Raw genomic sequence first — 23203 nt, 5'->3', positions numbered from 1 at the left:
TACTCTCAAAGAACAGACTTAAGCATTCAGACTACCTGTTTGAGAAGGCCTGGCAGATGTGCCAATTAAGCTTTACTTCCTCCTTTCCCAAACCTTACCTCTAGTTCCAGATCTCCCTTTAACTATCACCAGAGGCATCTAGCTGTACACAGGTTGCCTAGCAACTGAGCACACTTTCCCCCACCCTGCAGAAAAATGGCAGACAGCTTGGACAGATATGAGCCACAGGACAAAAGAAGACAGTTTGACCTAGCAACTTATAGATTCTTAACATTTTCTACTAATCAAGTTTAAGACTATAGTTGAGCACATAAGATCCCTCTTCTTAGCTATTACCCGAATTTAGCCTTTAGTTAATTCATTTCCCCACTGGTCACTTCCCTTTGGGGCTGCAAATGATAATTAAAGGTTATTGCCTCTCTATGTGATTCTTATCACCCCTCCGTTTAGCCCTGGAAGCCTGGCTTTGCACTGCCAAGGGATTACTGCTTGTAAGTGTATATATACCAGGACTTCCAGGGCACTGGAGGACGGAGAAGAGAAAAGAGTATGGAAGAACTAGATGGGTAAGAACTTGAGAGGAACAAACTGAGATGGGGAAGAACTAGATTGAAGGGCTAAAAGAGAGTACTAGAGGAACGAGATGGAAGATGAGGAAGAGCCAGATGGGGAAGAACAAGATGAGAGAGAAGGAGATGAGAGAGGAGCGGATATGGGAAAGAACTAGACGGATGAGAACCTAGAAGGGGCAGAACTAAGATGAAGGAATTTATGGAACCTAGAGGGGACAACAGATAAATGTATAGAGAAATTGGGCAAGAAAGGAGCTTAAAATGAGAACAGAGTATAAGCTTGTAGAGAGAGAACTGACAGAATAATAAAGTATATGGACTAAGGAATTTCATGTACATAGATTCATTTCTTTTCTTCAAAGATTATTTATCAGCTGGTTGTAGATTCTTCCCAGACCCTGGGAGGGGACTATTGAGGGACTGGACCCCCCTAGTCCCCGATAGTGTAGCTTTGCGCCTTTCCTGGAACTCACTTTGTAGACCAGGCTGGCCTCGAACTCAGAGATCCACCTGTCTCTGCCTCCCGAGTTCTGGGATTAAAGGTATGCGCCACCACCGCCCGGCCATCAGGCCTGTTGTAAATAAATATGCCCACAGTGATTATCCTGTAACTGAGCTAATCACTAGCAAAGTCCTTGTGTCTCTTCTCTTTTCTTCCCCCTTGCAGGGAAGTCTTCCATTTTTCTAGAGTAAAAGGAAGGGATCACTGCATTTGATCTACTGTCTATAAGCCTGGTAGTGTTCAAGCAGATGCTCGCCTACAGATTCCCTAAGAGCATTTTCTAAATCCTGCTGCTGGCAATATCAACTCACTAGTTCATTATTACACTTAGCACAGTGGTTTCAGTAGCTCTGGGCACTGGCAACCTACCCTCCCACTTCTCATCCATTGCTTTTTTAAAATGAATCCATTAAGTATCCAATACCTGCCAGTGGCTATGTGGGGCACTGTGAATGAGACAGACAGACCTGCTGCCCACCTGGAGCTTATATCCTAGAAGAAAAGGGACAGTATCCAAGCGTATTTTGTAATACCTACTACAAAAAGATGATGCAGAGCTCAGCAGGTACTGTGTGAGCTACACAGTCTCACCTCAGGGACCAGGCAAGTCTCCCAAGAGGACCATGAAACTGCGCCATTTGATCTAAGGCCGACCAACCAAGGCAATGGTGTAAGAGGCAATGAGCTAGTCGTGTGTGTTGCTGGGGATTGAACCCAGGGCCTCACATATGCTAGGTAAGCACCCTCCCACTGACCTACACTCCCAGCACCCTGGACTATCTCTGAAGGGAGACACCATGCATCTCGCCTAGCACACCCGTGAAGCAGTGTGACACAGATTCACGGACATGTTTCCCCTGTTCATGAGCGGTCCCAGCCCAGGAGCTGCAGCGGAACCTACAGGGGCTGCTCATTTGTAATCTGGCAGTGTGACCATGTTGCCTTTGAACAGAATGCAACAGCTGCTTACGCCTTCTTAAGTAACATAAAATCAAGCTGGATTTCCAAGTGGATTAGATAAGGAAGGGCTTATCTGTCAGAAGAAAAGAATAAAAACTCCTGTCAGAACAGCTGAGCTCCACACCGCCGGCCGCTGGGATTAGAACTCTGTTGTCCAGGCTTAACCATATACTGCGTAGCTGAAGGGCTAAGACCAGCAGCTCATCCTGATCCAGGAGTTCTCTAATCTTTCTTGGTAGGATCCCTAGCCCCTGGACAACTGTAATCTTAGGATTGATCGTCAGACTGTCATGGGTTCACAAGCTGAGCATGCTGGGCATCTATATAAGGGGTAAAACACACAGAAGCTTCTCCACAAAGGTTGAGAGCACACAGTTCTGAAGACCCTAATCCTAAAATTCTCCTGTAGATCTCTAGGTAAACAAGAGAGACCATTCACTTTCCACAATAATTCAATGTAATCAAAGCACTACTGGGTTAATCTGTGCTATATAAACTACTGCTCCTAAGTTCTTCAGGTAGCAGACTATGTTTGAACCAGCCCACCGGACAAAGATACAAACTAATGCTCTAACAGAGTCAGCCACTCCTCTTTGTAACTTCTGTATCTACTACTGGGTTAGAAGCACCAAAGTCTCCAATTATATAGTTTTACAGAAAATGCTCAGTGGCTTGTAAAACATTGAAATACCATGTTTCCTACTCCAACCTTGCACCCTCCCACAACTATCTGTCATTATTCAGGCCCTGGCCATGTGTCTACATAAGATTCAAGTACAAGCAAAACAACTATCTAAAAGTTAGCTTTAATTTGCGTGTGAAAAATCAAGACTACATTAGGTTTATTGCTAATTGGTTCAGATTTTTTTCTGGCACATCTGTGGAATTTTCATAATGGCTTTAGTTGTAATACTAAACTGAATTAATTGAAGCAGAAAGACAGCAGGATTTTAGCATCCTTTTGAGTAACATCTCTGAATATAAAGTGAATTACCTTCAAAATGTTAACAAAGAGAGAAATTCATGTGAAAAGCGGGGCATCTGCATATGATCATTCCCAGCACTCCTCTGTGCAGGCAACACATCCCCTAGAGAATTCACTGCCCAGACAACAGTTTCAGGACGACTCAGCTGTAAGTAACACCACAGTGTGTGCAAGTATGTGGCCATACACATCCTGACTGATCCAGGTCAGAACTAAACTCTGCAATAAACCAGTTACTAAGGTTCAGAACTCAGAAACTAATGCCAACATGCTCGATCTTCTGGAAGCTCAGGTCAACTTCTCAGCCTGATTCTTGGCTCAGTCAACATCTCCTTTTATTGCCATCACTGAGTCTCAATCCATGGATGTTCTTAGCAGGAGACCCAGCACACAGACCGTCCATAGCTACAATACACCAGGCTCTGATGCCTGAAAGGCCAGGACTGAATCCCACCCCACCCCCGTTTCCCCGGGCTTTGCATTACTGTTTCTTTGTCTGTCAGCTGGAAAGGTGAGAGCGCCTACTCTTTAGGGTAGTGGTGGGGTTAGCACTGCAGAGTTCTGGTTGGTTGGTGTCAGCAATAAAAGGAACAAAAGATAAGGTTAACAGGAAACGTAGACAGGAAAGGAAGAGAAAGAGAAGACATGAAGAGCAGTGGTGGCGGAGACCACTGGAAGAAGTGTCAGAATGGTCAGCTGCAGACCCTGAGGCCAAAGAGGTACAGTGCTGCTGTACCCCAAGTTCAGTGTCTTGAAGATATTACTCATCTTTGGAAATGCATTCGCAGAGACACTGGAGGGACCCAAAGTACGATGGTAAAAGCAACCCCCTGGCTGCACCAGAGGCAGTGCTCTTGAAAGAGATTTCTATTATAACCACAAGCTGTGATACCCAAAAGGTTAACCTTGCTCCATCTGGAAAACCGATTTATACTGAAATACGTTCATTAGATTCACTAAAGCTTTCAATGTACACGCAAGACTAAATTACAAAATGTACAAAATACAGAACCTTTCTTATATTTTCATTAAAAGATCATTAACACACTGGGCATTTTACATGTGCATGTATACATGTATCTCATAGTATAGCACTCATGGAAAAAAAGAAATCAGTTCTGCATTCAGCAAAATAAAGCTGTAGGGTATGTTTGCAGCAGCATCCTAAGGCGGCCGCAGGCACAGGTCTGCAGCAGCATCCTAAGGTGGCCGCAGGCACATGTCTGCAGTACACACTAAGGCGGCTGCAGGCACATGTCTGCAGCAGCACCCTAAGGCGGCTGCAGGCACATGTCTGCAGTACACACTAAGGCGGCTGCAGGCACATGTCTGCAGTACACACTAAGGCGGCTGCAGGCACATGTCTGCAGTAGCACCCTAAGGCGGCTGCAGACGGCTCTCTGCTCCCAGTGCAGTCTTCTCTCAGAAGCCTCTGCACACACTGCACTCACACACAGACTGCACCTCAAAATCAAAAAAATGCTTCTTGGTTTGTATCTTTCCTGGTGATAGGCAAACTAACAACTAAAAATGACTTTATTCAAATTAGCCACGAGCAGGCTTGACAGATCTTAATCAAACTGAGAAATAAAATACAAACCTGGCAACACAGTACTTTCCAGTGAGAAAAGAATCTGGAATTAGGAGAAACCCACAAGCACAATGTCCTGAACACACGAACCATTAGCTAGATACGCATTGTCATTCAAACTGCTGCACACGGCAGAGCAGAACGGTCAATGCAGAAAAGCCCACGAGACTCACTGGAGAGAACGTTCCTGACGTGTGTTTGTGATCTCAAGGTCGCAAAGCCATACTCACTTGACTTCACACGAGTGGACACTCAACTCCTTGTGCAGCAGACCGCTGGTGAGGTGGTACACCAGGACAGCACCATTGCTCGTACCTGCCAAAACGACAGAAGAGACACGGGCCGACTCAGTCGGAGGGCCAGTTCCAACCCAAGTCCTTCTACGGAAGGATCCAAACGATATACGTAAAAGACACAGTGAAGGGGGAACAGGGGTTGGTATGTAAAAGAAAAAAAAAATCAAAGTGAACAGGAAGGAAAATCTGTTTCCTTATCAAAATGGGGTCTAATCTCATATATTCTGAAATCTTACTTAACTTCAGGGACATATTTCTTTTGAAAGATTTTAAAATAAAAGTCAATATGTATGATAATTTAAATGTTTCTACATGTGAAAGTTGATGTTTTTGAGACTTGATGTTTACTATAAAAGCAGCTAACCTGAGCTCATTAACCAGAGTGTTCTAATATGGTTTGTCTCCTTTTAAACAGGTCACGACAAGACAATATATTATGATGGTTAAATGTGATTTCTGAAGTGAAGGAAACTTTTACTCACGCCTTGGGTAAGCTTACCCAACACCAAACCTATATTCCTACCTCTTTAAGCTAGGAAAAGCACAAATCGGACTGTTAGAGAGTAGATGGGAAAATGTATAAAGCATGGTGGACAGCCGTCAGTCACTGGTGTTAACGTGGTTAATCAGCATCTCTGCTACCACTGCACTGAACAACAGCTTATAGCCATTGCTGTTCCTAAAGCATTTTTGTCTGCCCCAGATAGTCCCTGATACTTCAGAAATGTGCACATGAGCTCAATGCAATTAAAATTAAGACAGGAAATGGAACAGAAAGAAATAAGAAAAATATTTCAAGGGAATTATTTGTATAATTTTCCCTAACCCATTTCTTCTTTTAAAACATCCCCAAAGAGAATAAAGGCCTTTCTAGAAATTCGGAAACCTAAGTATCTTATAAAACGAGTTTAAGAAAAGAACCTGCCAAAGACTCACCAACAGCAAGGAGTGGCTGATACATCTTTATGTTTTTCGTGGTCAGTGGTGGGCACATCCGGATGGCAAACTGAGGAGAAGGGAGTCCTGAGAGCAGTCCTGTCAGCAGGAATTTGAGGTGTACTTCCTGCAGAATGGAGCCTTTGGGGTGCTCTTCCCCAGCAATTGCACTTTGCCCTGATATTTAATGAAAAGCATAAATGATTAATTATAAATATGTTGACCTTAAAAATCTACATATGCTCATCAGGTCTAGAAACAAAGGTATGAGGTATCTCTCTAGGCAGCAGTTCTCAAACTTATAGTCTGGGGTCACCACAACACGAGGGACTGCATTAAAGGGTTGCAGCATCAGGAAGATTGAGAACCACTGTTCTAAGGCTGTAACTAGCAAGTTCTCTAGAGCTGCCCATGGGTCTTAAGTCACACCACTAACAACTTAAGGATTTACTTTAATAGATTCAAAAATAGATTACTCCAGGATCTTGCTACCCAGAATTCAGGGACCTGTGTCTTCTGAGAAATACTCCTTCAGACAGAGCTCCTGGGAAACAGGCACTGAGAAGAGGCCTCAGGAAGAGTGGGAAACCTGGCTTAGAACACTGTCTATGGAATGAGATGCCGCAATACATCCCCACCTTACTATCTTTCTTTCCTGCAGGGATACTTTTCAGATAGAGAGACTTTGTAAGACACATTAAACTAGTAAGCACAAAAAATATTCAAAGAACTTGTGATTTCTAATAAGAAGCTGTAATGTATCATCATAGCTACAAAAATGTATAGTTTATCATGAAATACCTTATATTTAAGTATGTAAAATAAATAAACATATTAATAAAGAATGTATGCAATATACAAAGTGCCATTGAGACAGTTATCTTTTTTTTTTTTTTTTTTTTTTTTTTTTTTTTTTTTTGAGACTGTAGCCTGACTGACTTGAATTTGCTATGTAGCCCGGGATGACCTTGAACTGATCCTTTTGCTCCCACCTCTGGGACATTACAAGCTTGACAGTTCTGGGATTACAAGCTTGACAGTTGAGTATTAAGTTGCATTATTTGCATATGCATTGTATGTACAAATTAAACAATGACTCCAATTAAAAATTATCCTAAGAAAATATAAGTACAATGACTACTATAAAATCAAGACTGTTTGCTAAAAATGCACAAACTTCCTTCCTGTAAAACACTACTCAACACTGGATTTGCCAAAAGTACACAATAAGGAATATACATGTACATTATGAGATTAAATTACTAAGAGTGGGTGGGTATAATCCTTTGAAGTTGTAAACTTATTTTAGTAATGCCATTCTGAAGTCTAGAGAAGTCATAGAAAAAAATCATTAATTTAATCCAGTTAAAACAATCCCTTGGGATTGGCCATACAATTGATACCAACCACTGGGATACTGGGAAAAAGGACATTTGACAGGTATACCATGAAAACAGACTCCTGGGAACTGTCACATGTTTCACGAATTTTCCCTAAGAGGCAGTTCACACAGTAGGGCAGCTTAGGCCTCAATGAGCAGCAGCTTTTACTCAGTAAACATAAGCCACTCTCCATATCTCACAGAATTGCTTTCCATTATGGCTAAGCACACAGTGAGTTTCAAATTATAAGTTTAATTAAAAGTTTTAATTAAAATGCTTGCAAGTGACAAAGCTTCATTTATTTAACACTTATACTCCATTGTCGAGAACTGCTTGACAGTCTCTATCTTTTGTTTGAAACACTGTCATTTGTATCACTTAGACACCTAAACAACATAAAAATTCACCTGAGTATGGGCTTCATGGTGCTGACTAGTTTTGTTCATTTGCATTCACAATTCTTTTTACTTTAATATTTTATGCTAAAAAGAGGCAAATTCAATTAACTCAGAAAATTGTTAATGATCAAAAAATTCCACAAAACTTAATGTGTCCAAACTTCCTCATAAGGATTTGTCTGGAAGAACAGACAGAACTAAAAGGTGGTGTAATTTAACTAAAGACTCTACAACTAGATGAATCAGGACACAATGAAGGTCTTCAAGGTCAGGGTCCATGGAACACATGGAACCATGGAACACACAGGACTGGAGACCCCTTCTAAGTGCCTTCTCCGGAACCAGGTAGATAAGGTTTACACGAAGTGTTTTCCACTGCTGCTGTGTGGTTACGGGTATGTTTGTGAACCTCTCTGGGACTCATTCTCTACATAAACGGAGGCATGTTAACTGCAGGCTGAAAGATGCACTGTGCATCTGGCACAGCACTAAGTGTAGGACTAAGCACACAGAAAGTACCAGCTGATTACTATGAGCAACAAGGTAATGTTCTTTGTAGCATGTTACTGACATTTAAACAAAACAACTCACTAGATAATGTCCATTCTCCTTATATTATGTAAAAATTCAATGCAGAAAATCCTTTATAAACCATGTTGATAATTTAAAAAGAATTAGATGTCAACATTGTGTGGCATATTATAAAGTCTTACAATTCCAAGTTTTATAACATTTGACATTGTTAAGTCCCCATTATTTCTTTCATATCCTAGCCACAAGATCCTGCAATGACTGGCTATTTTATTTATAAGTATCTGCTAAAAGTAAGAATCTCCAAAGGAGAAAATGCCCACCAAAAAGTTTTCTTTTTTCTAATATTGCTCAGCTAATTTATTCCTTCAGTGAATCTTCACTGCACATCTACAAAGCACAGTCCTGGGGATACTGAACTGTTCCCGCAGAGTCAAGACCTACTAGAAGAAAGAGAAATAAACACACAGCGAACAACACTGCGGGTCATTATTAGGGACTATAAAGAAAAAGCACCTAAATGAGCTAGATCAAGAAACAACACTTGGCTTGAATTCTGAATTACACGTAGTAGAAAAAAAAAGGAAAGGCAAGCAATTAATAATGAGCTGTGGGTCAGGGAGCACGCAGGCCCCGAGGAGGGAGGGACTGCAAAGCAGGGCCTCTCCACCCAGAATCTAGGCGTCTGTGAGCCTCTCTTTCAGTCTCTTTCATTTAGATCAGAATCTCTCAAGGATGCAATTTTCTAATGCCAACAACTGCAGAGCCTAACCAAGTCACTTCAGCTAACTTCATGCTTAAACATGTTAGACTCCACCGGTTTACCTAGGGAAAAAAAAATCTCCTCATTTTAGTTTTCCTGACTATTAACTTTGACTTTATAATAACTACCGAGTCAGTTACTCTATTAAAGACTATCTTGTGTGTAAGTTAGAGGGATAAGACAAGCTTACCGATCATGTTATCCAGGGAAAGGTCTGGGAGTTTGTTCTGTAGCACTCCTACAGGAATCCCACAGAAAGACACCGGTGAGTACAGAGGTGACACACCGGAACTGCTGCAAAGACACAGTGAGCGAGCGGACGGTCACATGTATTAGAGCCGGCATTACACATCAGGTACTCAAACAGCAATCCCAGGCCACGGCAGTGGTCTTTCACGGTGGCAGTTATTAATCTTCGCAATTATTAATCTAGGTGAAGCAACTGTCAGGACATAATCCCCTAGTGCATGTGTCCTTTAAAATGGCTTTATAAAAAACACCTCTTTTTATACGATTCTATTAATTTAAAAGCAGAAACAGAAAACAACAATCAAAGCCCAAGCCAGAGCCTCTGCATTCACTCACCTGTTCCGTGCATTTCGACTGCACACGGCAGACTTCAGTTCCCAGATCATGACCCTGCCGTCGCTCACGATGAGGGCAGCTGCGTTCTCATTGACAGGACAGCACACCATACTGAAGGGGCGGACAGTTTTCGTCACCCTGATCGCATCACACTGGCTTCTCAGGTCATAGGTAAGTTCCTGAACGGGGTCTGGGTCTTAAGGGAAAATTGTCTCTTTCAGATGCCAGTGAGGAAGCACAGCAAAATATACCACCAGTGTCAGTGTAAATAACCTCAACTGAGAGGACAGCGTTCCGTCACCTGTGCACACCGCCCAAACCAGCGCCATGTTTCACTATTCTGATTTCTTTAGATCATAAAGATACTTCACATGAGAACTACCCAAGTGCAAGCCTAAAATAACAACCAGGACCACAACACATTGTGTTTAAAAATTTTAGGGAATGCTTTGAGAAGCATCAGTGAATGCTGCACTGTAGACTACACTTTGTAGTAGTCTCTACAGTCTGGAAACACCCAGGCTTCATGAAATTTCTTCCATCTCTGTAGAGTACATATTTCACAAAAACATCACCTATATTCCCCAAAAAAACTGATGACTGGATGCCCTGGAGACTAACTAACCTTCCTCATTTTACAATGAAAGCTACCTTAGAGCAAAAGTCAGAGGGTGCCAGGCTAAAGGGGGCACAGCAGAGGACATACTCACAGAGGTCACATCTATTTGGTCCTTGCATATATCAAGAAGGAAAGACAAAGTGCTGTCTCTCTGCTGCATGAAGGAGGCACTGTTGTAACGTCAAGCGATCACCTGGGCATTTGCACTACTCTGTCACACAAGTAATTACATCTTAACACTTTCTCAAGACAAGGATGTCATCAACACTATTCCATGTGATGCTGTATGAGACCATTTTGAAGAAAAATACCATTAACATCACTGTGAGACGTGCATTCACCTGGTTCATCATTTAAAGTAGTAAAGATGCTATTATAAGATCTCCGGACTCGTAAGGTTATGCAGCCATTTTCATGGAGGCAAAACAGGCCATCTCGCTGAGAGCAGGGTATTACCTTTAAAAGAGATGGGTTGGTTTTTAAAACCTAACAAAGTATTAAATATGTATCAGGAAACTGAACTCATATTAAAGAATATAGACAAAATAGGACACGGACACACACACACAAATACACTCTCCAAGATTTAATGAAATAAACATTTTAAAAATTCATTTGCAAACCTAAAATTAACTTGTCTTCAACATCTATATAAGTTAATTTATTTATATATTTGTGTGTGTGTATTTTCGATACAGTCTTGCTGGGTAACCTTGGCTGGCCTGGAATTCACTATGGAGCCCAGACTAGCCTTGAATTCAGGGTGACCCTCCTGTCTCAGCCTCCTAAGACATGAGATTACAAGCACACACCACCATGCTTGGCTCTTATCTAGTTTAATAAATATTCCAGCACAAATTAGAGAAATTTTTAGGTAAGTCCAGCCAATTAGAAATGCAGGAAATAAGGAGTACTGAGTAAAACCACTGCTGCCTCAATAGAAGAGAGAAGGGGACAGACAGCTTTTGCAAGGTCACGGGCTTGCTAACTAACATGCACAGTGACTGTGGGGCGTGTAATCGCTACATGCAGATACCTGCAGAAAGGGAACTCCAGTCCTTTCTATTGCAATCACGCCCACCGTTTGATTCACTTCAAGGTCAAGGATTAAAATCTCCCGAGGGTAGAGCAGCAGCATGTGGTTCCTCTTGGAAGGCAGATAGGCCAACTGCAGGCAGTCATTGAGAGCTACAAATTCAGCACTGAGAAAAGCATAGAAGATGAACTGCCATCAACGTCAACATCAAGACCCCATCACATAAAAACTGTCAAGAATGAACAGCTATTTCCTGAAATGACCAAAAGGATTAGCAGCTGAAACTCAGACCTCTGCTAACTGCCAGAATTGAAATTATAGCAAAAATACTGTACAGGCTGGGTAGACCCCAGTGTTTTTAAATCTTTGCAGTGTATAAAGTACACAGTAGAGAATTCTGGTTATGATGAGATGGTGGCAGTACCGGCATTCACAAGACAGTTTCGTTTTTTCCTTTACAATTACAAGTACTAGACTGTGGTGATATATTATGTTCCCCAAAATATATCGTGCACCCTAATAAATTTATCTGGGGTCAGAGAACAGAACAGCCACTAGACATAGAGGCCAGAAAATGGTGGCACTCACACCTTTAATCCTAGCATTCCAGAAGCAGAGATATATCTGGATCTCTGTGAGTTCAAGGCCACACTGGAAACATCCAGGCATGGTGACACACGCCTTTAATCCCAGGAAGTGATGGCAGGAAGCAGAAAGGCATGAGGACCAGGAACTAGAGCTGGTTAAGCTTTTAGGCTTTTGAGTAGCAGTTCAGCTGAGATCCATTTAGATGAGGACTCAAAAGCTTCCAGTCTGAGGAAACAGGATCAGCTGAGGAACTGGCAAGGTAGGGTGGCTGTAGCTTGTTCTGCTTCTCTGATCTTCCAGCGTTCACTCCAATACCTGACCCCGGGTTTGATTTTATTAATAAGACCCTTTAAGATTCTGCTACACTAGACTGCTGAATACAGACTTGGGATTAAAGCATAAAACATTCAGGGTGACAAGGACCACCGACCCGGGAGTACTGTGACCCAGGAGTACTGTGCCATCCATGTGGTCTGGGGCAGGCACATCCTCTACTCTGTCCCCATACTTTAATGCCATCCTAAACAGTTTATTCTATTCCATTTTCTTCTAGGCAGGTAGAATATGAAACTTATTTAAAAACAATGGTACTAAGAAGTCTTAAGACTCAGACTACTTTTAGTATCTTTTATTAAACATTCAATATTTTGACATAATTACATCGAAAGCTTTGGAAGTTTACAACAGAGTTAATCTGGGTGACTAAAAAGAGAGGAATCTGTATTGCATTAACCTCCTGGTTACCAACCCCAGCTGTGTGGGCCTGAGTGACACTGGGCTCCAGTGAACTCATGCAGCCCAGGTCACCGAAGGGACAACGAAGCACCCTCCAGTGCTCAAGATCACATGCCGGAAAAAAAAGCAAGCATGACAAAACTATTTAGTCTGCCAAATGATTACATTATTTGCTTGTGACAAGGAATCCGCAAAAATGTCAAGTTCTACTAAGGCACCTAAAAAGCAATCTTAAGCCATCTCAGCATAGGATGTGAGATAAACTAACCAGTAAATTTAACCAGACTATGGTTTAATACAAAAACAGTATTTATCCAAAATCAAAATGTATTTATAGCATAATCTTTCAGCAGATATAATTCAATTAATTATTCGTGGTCTAAGCAGAATAATCTTAGCATATTAAAGATAATTTTGAAACAAATACCAAGAAAACTTCCAAAGCTATAAAAAAATATAAAATTGGCCTTTAATCCCAGCACTCAGGAGGCAGAGGCAGTCGGATCTCTGTGATTCAAGGCCAACCTGGTCTACAGAGTGAGTTCGAGGAAAGGCTCCACAGCTACACAGAGAAACCATGTCTCAAAAAAAAAAAAAAAAAAAAAATTGTAGTTCTAGTAAAAAAACAATAATCTATTTATACCTATTTATAATGCACATAAATCCTTATAATTTTACTCAGGTGCAATTTCTTACACAGTCCCAGCTCACACTTTCTGAATGTATGCAACATGTCTGACACTACCCTAAGTGCTGGACGGATACACTGTGTCTGTCCACCTCTGTAACAAGCCTCTGAGCACTCTAAAGCCCTGATGCACAGTCTGGGAGCGTGAAATTTGAACAAGGTTAAAGATGCGCTCAGTCAGGGCTTCCTCAGCCCAGCTCTCAGCCATGCTGGCAACGCCTTCACTTGCATACAAACGTCCACCTCTTCTTGACCAGGGAGAGAGCCCAGCACGTAAGTGAGGAAGTGTATCAATGTGAAAACCCAGCTTCCCCGTCTCTTCACGTGCTCAGTGACCACAACTTTAAAATTATCTCCGAGTTTCACAAGTAAAATTAGGAAGTGATACATTTTAATCTGTAAGATCAGTGAGGAAGTCTGAAGAGAGGGCACTGAATGCCAAGACTCTCCAGGGGAGAGGACAAAGAGAATGTCTTCTCCACTACTAAATTCAAGATTAGGAGAGGAGGAAGGGTGAGGTGAAAGAGAAAGTCAGCGCTCTCAGAAGTGACGAGGGAGAGCTGCGGGCTTTAGTCAGTCTTTCCCTCGACTCACCTCGGTTTCTCCTGAGTGATTAAAATCTTCACTTTATGAAGAGCCTTCTTGGCTCCCGTGGCTGTGGCCAGCTTGTTATGAGCTGGGCTGGAGTGCGGGCTGGAGATGTACACTTTCTTCCCCGGGCCTGAGGGAGGCTTGGATGGAGAGAAGTCCGAGATAAAAACAATGCCCTCGCTGGTGAGTACTACATGGGGAGAAGCAGAACTCTGATTAAGGGTTAATCCAGGTTAGCACACAGCTTTACTGTAACCCATGAAAGCAAGGTAAGAATACTTATTGTATGAGCCGGCAACGCTATATTCTGAACACATGGAATGCTATCCCACAGAAACAGGCAGCCACTACAATACTCCAGAAGCCTCCAATCTGAGCTTCTCAATTACATTTTATATTAAACAGATATTACAAGATTATTGGCATAGAGGACAAATATTGGTTCTTTCAGAAAAAAAATCTATGCGTAGACTATCATTGCCATTATATCCTATAATTTCAAAATCCAAGCATTTCTTAGAATATACAAGCCACAGGAAGACTACCACATGTAAGAAACCTTGTGTTACCTTTGGCCAGGCTCAAATATTTGATTTGATGACACTAAATTTTTATGACTATTCTAAGTGTTCTTTGTATCTGTATGTCTATATGTAATACACACACACACACACACACACACACACACACACACACACATGCATGCACACACGCAAAGCCTTAGAAAAATCCTCTACCTCACACCCTGGCTAATACTGGGTAGGCAGAAACACACACCTTGCTAGGTCCTGACATCAGGGAAGCTGCTGTAGGCACAGGAATCCAGGCAATGCTATGACAAGTATATGGCATATTAAGTGCAATTTAAATACAAAACGGCAGCGGACACTTGAAAAGCAGAGGAATGCCTGATGCAAGTGACGAGCACCTGAATCCAGCAGTCAAGAGACCAAGGCACAGGGACCATGGGCTTGAGGCCACACACACATACGCACGCACGCACGCACGCACGCACACAGTGCCTCTACAAGCCAAATCAGAGACAGTGTTAACACAAGAAACTCAGCCTAATCCTTGTCACCTTTCAGGTTCCAGAATCCATCCTCCAAGGTCTCACTGGCTTCCTTCTTTCACACCATTGTCCCCCACAGACTATTATGAGCCAGCCCGACTGTGTTCCTACAGCACTGAATGTCAGCAAGACAGGGAGTGAGTGTGTGTGTACATGTACATACACAGACAGGCCTGAACACAGTGTCCTGACGTTATTTTTATAGCCAAGTTTCCCTCTTAACTTCTCTTTCTCTTTTAACATAGACACACTCACACACACTGCCTCTCTCGGTACATTCCGATAGATAAAAATCAGAATTTCCAAAATCAGAATTTCCAATCACTGAAATCCAGGGGAAATACTATAGACCAGTCAATTCCTTTGCTTCCTTCGAGCCTCTGATCCTTACTAAAATAAACCCTGTTCTGGCCACTGACCTCATGTAACTTGACAGCCCTTAGTCTCTATTCCTTCCCCATCTCCTTCACCTGATTTTATCTTCTTTATACCATTCATCGCCTTTTAAAGACTTATTATTATTTTGCGCACACATGCCACATGCATGCAGTTATTGAATTCTATGAAACGGGATTTACAGAGGTTGTAAGCCATCCAACATGGGTGCCAGGAACCAAGCTAGAGCCCTCTGCAGAATGGAACACCCTCTCAACTGCCGGGTCACTCCTCCAGCCCCAGGCAACCTCTCTTAGTATACTAGAACTTATGGCTCACTCCTTTAATAGTTTACAGCCTTTCTCTTACTAGAACACGAACTCCATAAAGTCAGGAAACTCCATCTTGGTTCCCAGAACAGTAATACTAGGTAAAGACTGAATAAAGAGTACTTTTTAAATAATAAAACTACACAAATATCTAAAACAAGTCTTATTTTTAGATAATTTGATCCACAAAATGTTGGCAAAAAAACTCCCACTTCTACAAGAAAAATTCTCTTTTTTGAGTTTGTCTTTTACACAAAATAGCATTAATTGGAATCATGTTTTTAAAAGCAAAAACTCTGGCTACAGATTAAATGAAATTCCTGATTCAAGTTCTTTAAACAAAGTCTAAAGTCTGATCTAGTATCACAGTAACTCTCTGTCCCAAGATAATCCAATACTGAAGCATGAATTCAACATGTGTATCGAGGGGACACTAGCCCACTGGAGCATGTGGCTCTGGCAGGCCTTGCCCTTCTCCCCCATCCCCCCTGCCTTTATAAAAAACATTAGATTACATTCCTAAAGCTAGCCACCGAGGTCTATTTCCTTATTCGGCTACTTCTTCCTCCCAAGGCTGACTACCAAAGTCCAGCAATCAGAAGTCCCCCTTTGGCTCACCAAATTAACATGCCCAGTTAAAATTAAACACCTCATCCTAACACAGGTTTCCCCCTTTACCTTTATAAACCACCATTTGCCTACAGGTCATGTCTGTCTCCCTCTATCCAAAGGCAGTCCTCTGTCCCTGTGGGACAAATACCCTCCCCCCCTTTCCCTCTCATCCCCTGTCTCCTTTACCACCACACCCCAGCCCATTCTCACAGACCTCCCCTTCTCCTCCTCTTAAAAAGGACACCTGAAAAGTCATTTGCTGCTGTTTTCTGCCTGAGTCAGGAAGCAGCCACTTTAACTTTTCCTCCCCGCTTAGTAAAGGATCTGTCTGTGAAAACAGGTGTTTGGGTGTGGTCTGTGCCTAATCTGGGGTCCAGGAAGAAGCCCCTACTGTGCGGGAGTTTCCCTTCATGTATGGCTTGCCTGCATATATTTCTAACAATAAACGTACCTGCAAATAGTGTGGGGTTACAATTCAGCATGTACATTAGGAACTGCTGTCTGAAGATGTGTTTCTCCATAGTGTTTCTCCATAGTGTTCTCCACCCTCACTTTAAAGTTAGTGAGGATATATCATGAGTGAATTTTGTGTATATAACACTAACTTTATTTTTAGTACTTCCTACAACTAATTTTCTACAAGTAATTATTACTTACAAGTTAAATGTGAGGGGTCAAAAGGGTCAAAAGAGAAAGAAAGGATGTTGTCTGCATAGCTCTTCTTCCACAGTTTGGTACCAGTGTCTGCATTCCAGAGCACAATGTAATTCGGTGGGTGGATGGCAAGCAGTAAGTCTCGGGAGGCGTCTTGATTCCACAGCCACTGCACATCTGTGAAGACCAGAAAGATGAGAGCAGAAGCACATGTCTGGCCATCTTGTCCTTGATACTTTCCCAGTGTATAACCCTTAGAATCCAATGCCCCAAATGTAACCATCTCCCAAATGTAACATATATGTATTGTCAGGCTAATTTTATATAAAAATGAATTGTTTGGATCACGTCTCAATTAACCCGAGATATTACTTTTAAGAAAATGTGCAATAATCATTACTTGAAACTATACACTCAGGATCTGAGATATTCGTAGGATGGTCAAGATGCCACACTTCACAAATGCTTTTGTGGAATTACTTGATAACAGTGAAGCTTTCTATGAGTCTCCAAAACAATAAATACCTTAGAACAAGAATGGTGCTTAGTACTTAGTACATAGTGAGTACACAATAAATATTTTAAAAATCATTACTTAAAAATTACTACATACCCAAAAGATGCCCTATCCTATCACAAGAATACTTGCTCCACTATGTTCACAGCATCTTTAGTCATAATAGTCAGAGATCAGAAACAACCTAGATGTTCCTCAACTGAGGAATGGGTAAAGAAAATGTGGCATATTTATACACTTGAATATTACTGAGCTGTTAGAAAAAAATAACATCATGAAATTTGCAGGCAAATGGATAAAACTAGAAAAAATCATTCTGAGAAAGGCAACCCAGACCCAGAAAGACAAAATGACATGTACTCATTCATAAGTAGATATTTGCTGTTAAGTAAAAGAAAATCACACTACAATCCACAGGCCAAGAGAAGTTAGATAAAAAGAAGAGGTCTGGGGGGATTGGTGGGTCTCCCCAGGAGAGGGAAACAGATTTGTAGGTGGACTGGGGATGGTTGGGGATGGGAACAGGAGGAGGGATCAGGTGAGGGAGAGAGTACAGGGAGAGACAACTGGAATAGGGGGGCATTTAAGGGTTGATATGGAAACCTAGTGCAGTGGAAACTTCCTGGGACCTGTAAGGGTGACCTGACAGAGGACTCCTAGTAATGGAAGACACAGAGCCTGACTTGGCTGTCTTCTGTAATCAGGCTAGGTTCCCACTGGTGGGACTGGGACATGAACCCAGTCACAAAAACCTATGCCCCACAACCTGTCCTGCCTGCAAGATGTGCCGGGGCAACAGTGGCTCAGAGTATGCGGGAGTGACCAACCAAAGATTGATCTAACTTGAGGCCCAAGTCACAAGGGGAGCCCATGCCTGACATTGCTTGGATGGCCAAAATCTGGAAGCTGGAGGGCTCAGAGACCTAGGGTAGAACCAAACACAACTAACAAAACAAAACAAAAACAACAACTAAAAAGTCAATGAAATGATTCAATGGTATTCTGCTATACTCACAGATTGGTGCCTAGCCCAATCCTCATCAGAGTCATCGGAGAGGCTTCCTCCAGCAGCTGATGGGAACAGATACAGAAACCCACAGCCAAACAAACACTAGGCAGAGCTCAGGGAACCCCGAAGAAGATGGGGGAAGAAGGATTGTAGGAGCCTGCGGAGTCGGGACACCAGAGCACAGCCCACAGAATCAACTAAGCAGGAACCATAGGGGCCTGTTGAGACTAAAGTGGCAATCGGGGAGCCTGTAGGGGTCTGACCTAGGCCCTGTGCATACAAGCTGCGGCTGTTTAGCATGGGGCTTTTGTGGGACCTAAAACTGGAAGTGGGGGTATCTCTGACACTTTTGCCTGCTCATGGGATCCTTTTTCTCCTACCGGGTTGTCTCATCTAGTCTTGATCTGAGGGTTTGTGTCTAGTCTTGACTGTAACGTGTTGTGCCATGTTTGGTTGATATCCGGGGGAGGGGAGGGTGGGAGGAGGGGAGGCTGCAAACAGGATGTATTATATGAAGGAAGAATAAAAAAAAAAGACAGGAAAAAAACTATGCAGAGTTGGGGAGATGGCTCAGGAGTTGAAGTGCTTGCCCTGCATGCCCACGAACCTGAGTTCAGATCACCAGAGTCCACGTAAAAAGCTGGGCACAACTGCACATACCCTGAATAGCAGCATGGCGATGGCTAGATGATGGCAGAGACAAGATGACTCCTGGAAGCTCTCTGGCCAGCTAGCCTGGCTTGTGTGATAAAGTTCGGGGCCAACCCGAGACTCTGTCTCAAACGAAAGGGAGAGGGCACCTGACGACTGACACCTGGGGCTGTCCTCTGTCCTCCACTGCAGACGTACACTGCACATACACACGCACCCAGATCCACCTACTTACATCCCCTCATTGTGCGCGCGCGCGCGCGCGCGCGCGCGCGCGCGCGCGTGTGTGTGTGTGTGTGTGTGTGTGTGTGTGTGTGTTTCAGCCAAGAGGAAACATTCTCAAAGACTTGTCTAAAGAACACTGTAATAGCTTTAGAAGAATAACATTAAAAGAAAAAACCCAGCAACTCTGTTATGAGCATGAGAATCAAAGTCTCTGTTGCTTTATTGTCAGTACTGACAGCTTTTCACTGCAGTCATTCAGACAAGTGTACGTGACAGTTTGTACTTCGGTATCTCAAGGGTCTCATCAACACAGCTGAGGCCGACACTGAAACTAGCGTGTTTTACTACAGTATGAATCAGTTAAAATTTAAGGAACGAGTGCCCAGAAGTGTACTGATGGGGGAAAGAATGTTAAATTCCTGTCAGTAAACAGGCTAAACACCCCCAGGAGTTAGCCTGGAAATAACAAACTCAAACAAACGGAGAGAGCTAAAGACAAGAGCTTTCTGAGCGTGAGTGCATTAACAAACTCTGCGGAGCTGGTCTCCTCACCTTGAATGGGCTTGGCATGCTCTTGGATCTCACACTGAGCGATGCCTGCCGCCACATCCCACACGATGATCTTGCCATTGGTATCAGCGGAAGCAAGGCGCAGGCAGTACGGTGAGCCGATGTTGTGGTGGTAGTTCTCCCTGGCCCACTTCACCTAGTTTTAAGGAGAAGCTGGATCAAGCACACTTGTACCAGATGACATCAGACATCACTCTCATAGAACACTAACCAGTCGGACGATAAAAACAGCTTGGTGTGACTAAGTAGGAAACTAATATTAACTTTGAAATTAAGACATTTTTGTATTTCTTTTTAAATGGTGTATTTAATTTTGTTAAAAAAAATCACAATGCCTTTGAAGTGTGAAAAATGATGCATAGCCTAAATATTTTGTTAACATCAGGTATGAAAACAAAACAAAATTTCTCAAATGCCTTGGTAAAATTCCAAGCCATCTTGGGACTTAGTTTTCCTAAAGTATAATTTTGGCAAAACGTCTAAAATCATGAATAGCTAAGAAAAATGTTTTTTCTATACTCTGTTATCCTAATTAGAAAAAAAAAAAAACAACTTAAGAGATACAAAAACTTTTGGAGTCCTGCCTGTAATCCCAGAGCTAGGGACCAAGAGGCCGGGGATCTCTCTCTGGGGCAAGCTGGCTAGCTAGACTTTCAAATTGATGACCTTTGGATTCATCAGACCAGCAAAAGCTGAGGGAATGAACCAAAATATTCACTTAAAGAATTTACAATAATTTCTTCAGGCAAAAGCAATAGACTATCAAACCGAACCTTGAATCTACACATAAATAAAACCCAGAAAAGACAAAAGGGAAAAGCAAAGAGAAAGGGGCGGCAATACTTCTATTCCTCAAAAACTCAAACCGAAAACCTCTCTCCAGTACCTAATACTTAGTGATGAAAGACTGCGTGCCTTCCCCTAAGCTCAGGAAGAGACTAAAGTACTACTTAGCATCCTGATTCACTGAAGTTAGAGGTCCTGGCCAATGCAACATGGAAAGAAAAAAATTAAGCAAGTACAGGCTATCAAATTAAACTGTTATCCTTAGCAGATGACATGATTATATCTACATATATAAATATAGCCCCAAATTACTAGTTCTAAGGTGAGTTAAGCAAGATCATAGGACATAAGTGAATATACAAAAATCAATTGGTATTTTTTCCTCAACTTCATAACATATACAAAAATTAACTTAAAATTGTATAAAGGGCTAAAAATAAAATTGTAAATTGTCTTGATGTTGGAGAGAGTCATGGTTTCTTGACTATAGCACAAGTAAAAGAAAGAATAAATTATATAGAAATTAAAACCATTTCTTCCTGAAAAGGCACCATCAAAAGAAGTGAAAAGCAGATCAAATAATGAGAGAAAATATCAGCAGATCATGTGCCTGTAAAGGACTCATACTTAAAATATATCCCTAAAGCTCACAATTTAATAATAAAAAGACAACACACTCCAAAATGGGCAAAGAATCTGAGTATATATTTTCACAAAGACACACAAATAGCCAACAAATCTATGAAAAGGTACTCATGATTATCCACCAGGAAAACACTAATCAAAACCACAGTGAGACTCACTCACACACACAAGGATGATTGATGTTTATATTCTCAGCACACAGAAGTCAGTGTTCAAAACTAATGGATGAGTGAGTGATATGGCAATTGACAGAACTGGTATTTTCACTCACCTCTTCAAAATGCCCTAGCACTGGCACTTAATGCATTCTGGATTAAGTCATGCCTACGTAAATGCTGGACAAACCCTAAATAACTGTACTTAAAGGCTGTTTGACATTTATACCTACAACTTAATGAGAACCTAATGATGTATTAAACCTGAGACAGACTGTTATGGGATTGATGTGTGATTTAACTTACCTTAACAATATCAGCTTTATGTTTTTCTAGAACTTGCAGAGTTTGGGCAGTATTGGAATCGATGACTACCACAAGTGAATGACATCCATAAGCAATTAAACCTTGCCAGCCCCTGGCAAAACAGCAGAGTTAAAATGTAAATATAAAACAAAACAACTCAACTTTCCTCTTGTCTATCAGAAATGAATCTAGTTCATATGTACCATTATTAATAGTATTAAAGTAAAAAGGTTTGTGATAGCATTCCATTTATAAAAGGCCCTAGCGAAGCTTACAAATAATTTATTGAATGATTTTCACATAAATTAACGGTTCTAAAAGATATGTACACATAGTTTTGATGTGTAAGCCAATCTGTGCTGTTTTTGTATGCACATGCTTTGTTTTATTCAGCTTCCAATAATGTTTATTTTTATAACAAAACAGAATCCACAATGCGCCTAGAGTAAGTCACTAGTCTTAGTCCTTCCAACCAGATAAAAAGTTAATTCAGCTTCCAATAATGTTTATTTTTATAACAACATAGAATCCACAATGTGCCTAGGATAAGTGACTAGCCTTAGTCCTTCCAACCAGATAAAAAACAAGAAGTTTCAGCCTCGGTAGTAACATTCCCAGCACCACAACTATGAAATTTTGCTTCTCAGAACTTCGGTGTGGAGAGGGCCGTGCTTCACAGGAACCCATAAAGATAAAGGTGGAACAGGTAGGTGCACAGGACAGAGTCTGGGGCATTGCTGAATGGATGTAATTGAAAAAGAGGAGTATGAGCGGGTAAGAAAAAGTCAGGACCAGGAAGAGATAAGGCGACAGGGAGAGAAGCCCTCCCGAGTCCAGATTGGAAAAGAGGAAACGGGATCAACCCAGGACTAAGAAGCGGAGAAAAGAACACAGGAATGAAACTGTGTTTGCACGGAGGAACTGCCCACTCGCGGCACTTGCGACTTAGATGACAACAGAAAACGTTTCAGCCATAAGAAACTCGGGGAGCTGTGGGAGGCCAGCAGCGGTCTAGGCTGGGGACACCGGAAGCCCCGTGTTCCTCCCCGTCCCCTCGCGAACTGCGGCCGAGGCCGGCGGCCGGAAGCACTGCCCTCACCAGTCTACCGCCGCCTTGTTGTGCGCGTTGAGCGCCCCGGTGAGGGTGCGCGCCGACACCTTGAAGTTCACGGTGTAGGGTAACATCGCGGCGGCACTGCGGCCCTCCCCACCGGCAGGCAGGAAGCGACACGCGCCGCTCTTCCGTTCCAAACTCCGGGTTGCCACGTCTGCGCCGCTGGCGGGTTCCGTGGGCTCCTAGGTTCCTCCTTCCAAGAGTCCGACGTCTCTCTAGGATTTCGGTCTTCTAGGTTCCTCCCTCTCCAGAGTTCCGATACTCCAGTCCCATTGAATTGTGCCTGTTGAAGCTAAGCATGGAAGCAGAGTTCTGCTACCAGTCGCACCTGTTTCTTTTTGGGAGACAGATTACTGAAAATCGTGGAAACAAAACAATAAAAGTCCCAGTTTGCCTTTCCGCCTTTGATTTGTTGATTTAGAGCA

At 42.3% G+C, this 23203-nt stretch overlaps 1 protein-coding gene across 3 annotated transcripts in view; it reads right to left on the bottom strand.

Annotated features, from left to right (window-relative positions):
- The window catches only part of Wdr11 (WD repeat domain 11), a 53963-nt gene extending 31013 nt beyond the window's left edge, over window positions 1-22950 (bottom strand). The window contains exons 1-11 of one of the 3 annotated variants that reach the window (XM_076553587.1): window positions 22764-22950; window positions 21665-21776; window positions 19755-19908; window positions 16804-16977; window positions 13762-13948; window positions 11157-11322; window positions 10462-10576; window positions 9502-9697; window positions 9107-9210; window positions 5843-6019; window positions 4841-4925 (exon numbers count right to left, since the gene is read on the bottom strand). In XM_076553587.1, coding sequence (XP_076409702.1) covers window positions 4841-4925; window positions 5843-6019; window positions 9107-9210; window positions 9502-9697; window positions 10462-10576; window positions 11157-11322; window positions 13762-13948; window positions 16804-16977; window positions 19755-19908; window positions 21665-21776; window positions 22764-22849 — 1556 coding nt within the window. In that variant the 5' untranslated portion in view covers window positions 22850-22950. The remainder of the gene's footprint in view (window positions 1-4840; window positions 4926-5842; window positions 6020-9106; window positions 9211-9501; window positions 9698-10461; window positions 10577-11156; window positions 11323-13761; window positions 13949-16803; window positions 16978-19754; window positions 19909-21664; window positions 21777-22763) is intronic. The other 2 variants (XM_006976989.4, XM_015995893.3) reach the window with 2 other exon arrangements.
- Between the last annotated feature and the right edge of the window lie 253 nt (window positions 22951-23203).

This window comes from Peromyscus maniculatus, chromosome 1 (assembly GCF_049852395.1).
Source record: "Peromyscus maniculatus bairdii isolate BWxNUB_F1_BW_parent chromosome 1, HU_Pman_BW_mat_3.1, whole genome shotgun sequence".
In the NCBI taxonomy this organism is placed as follows: Eukaryota; Metazoa; Chordata; class Mammalia; order Rodentia; family Cricetidae; genus Peromyscus; species Peromyscus maniculatus.
Note: the sequence above shows the minus strand (reverse complement) of the source record. Positions and strands in the feature narration are given on the sequence as shown.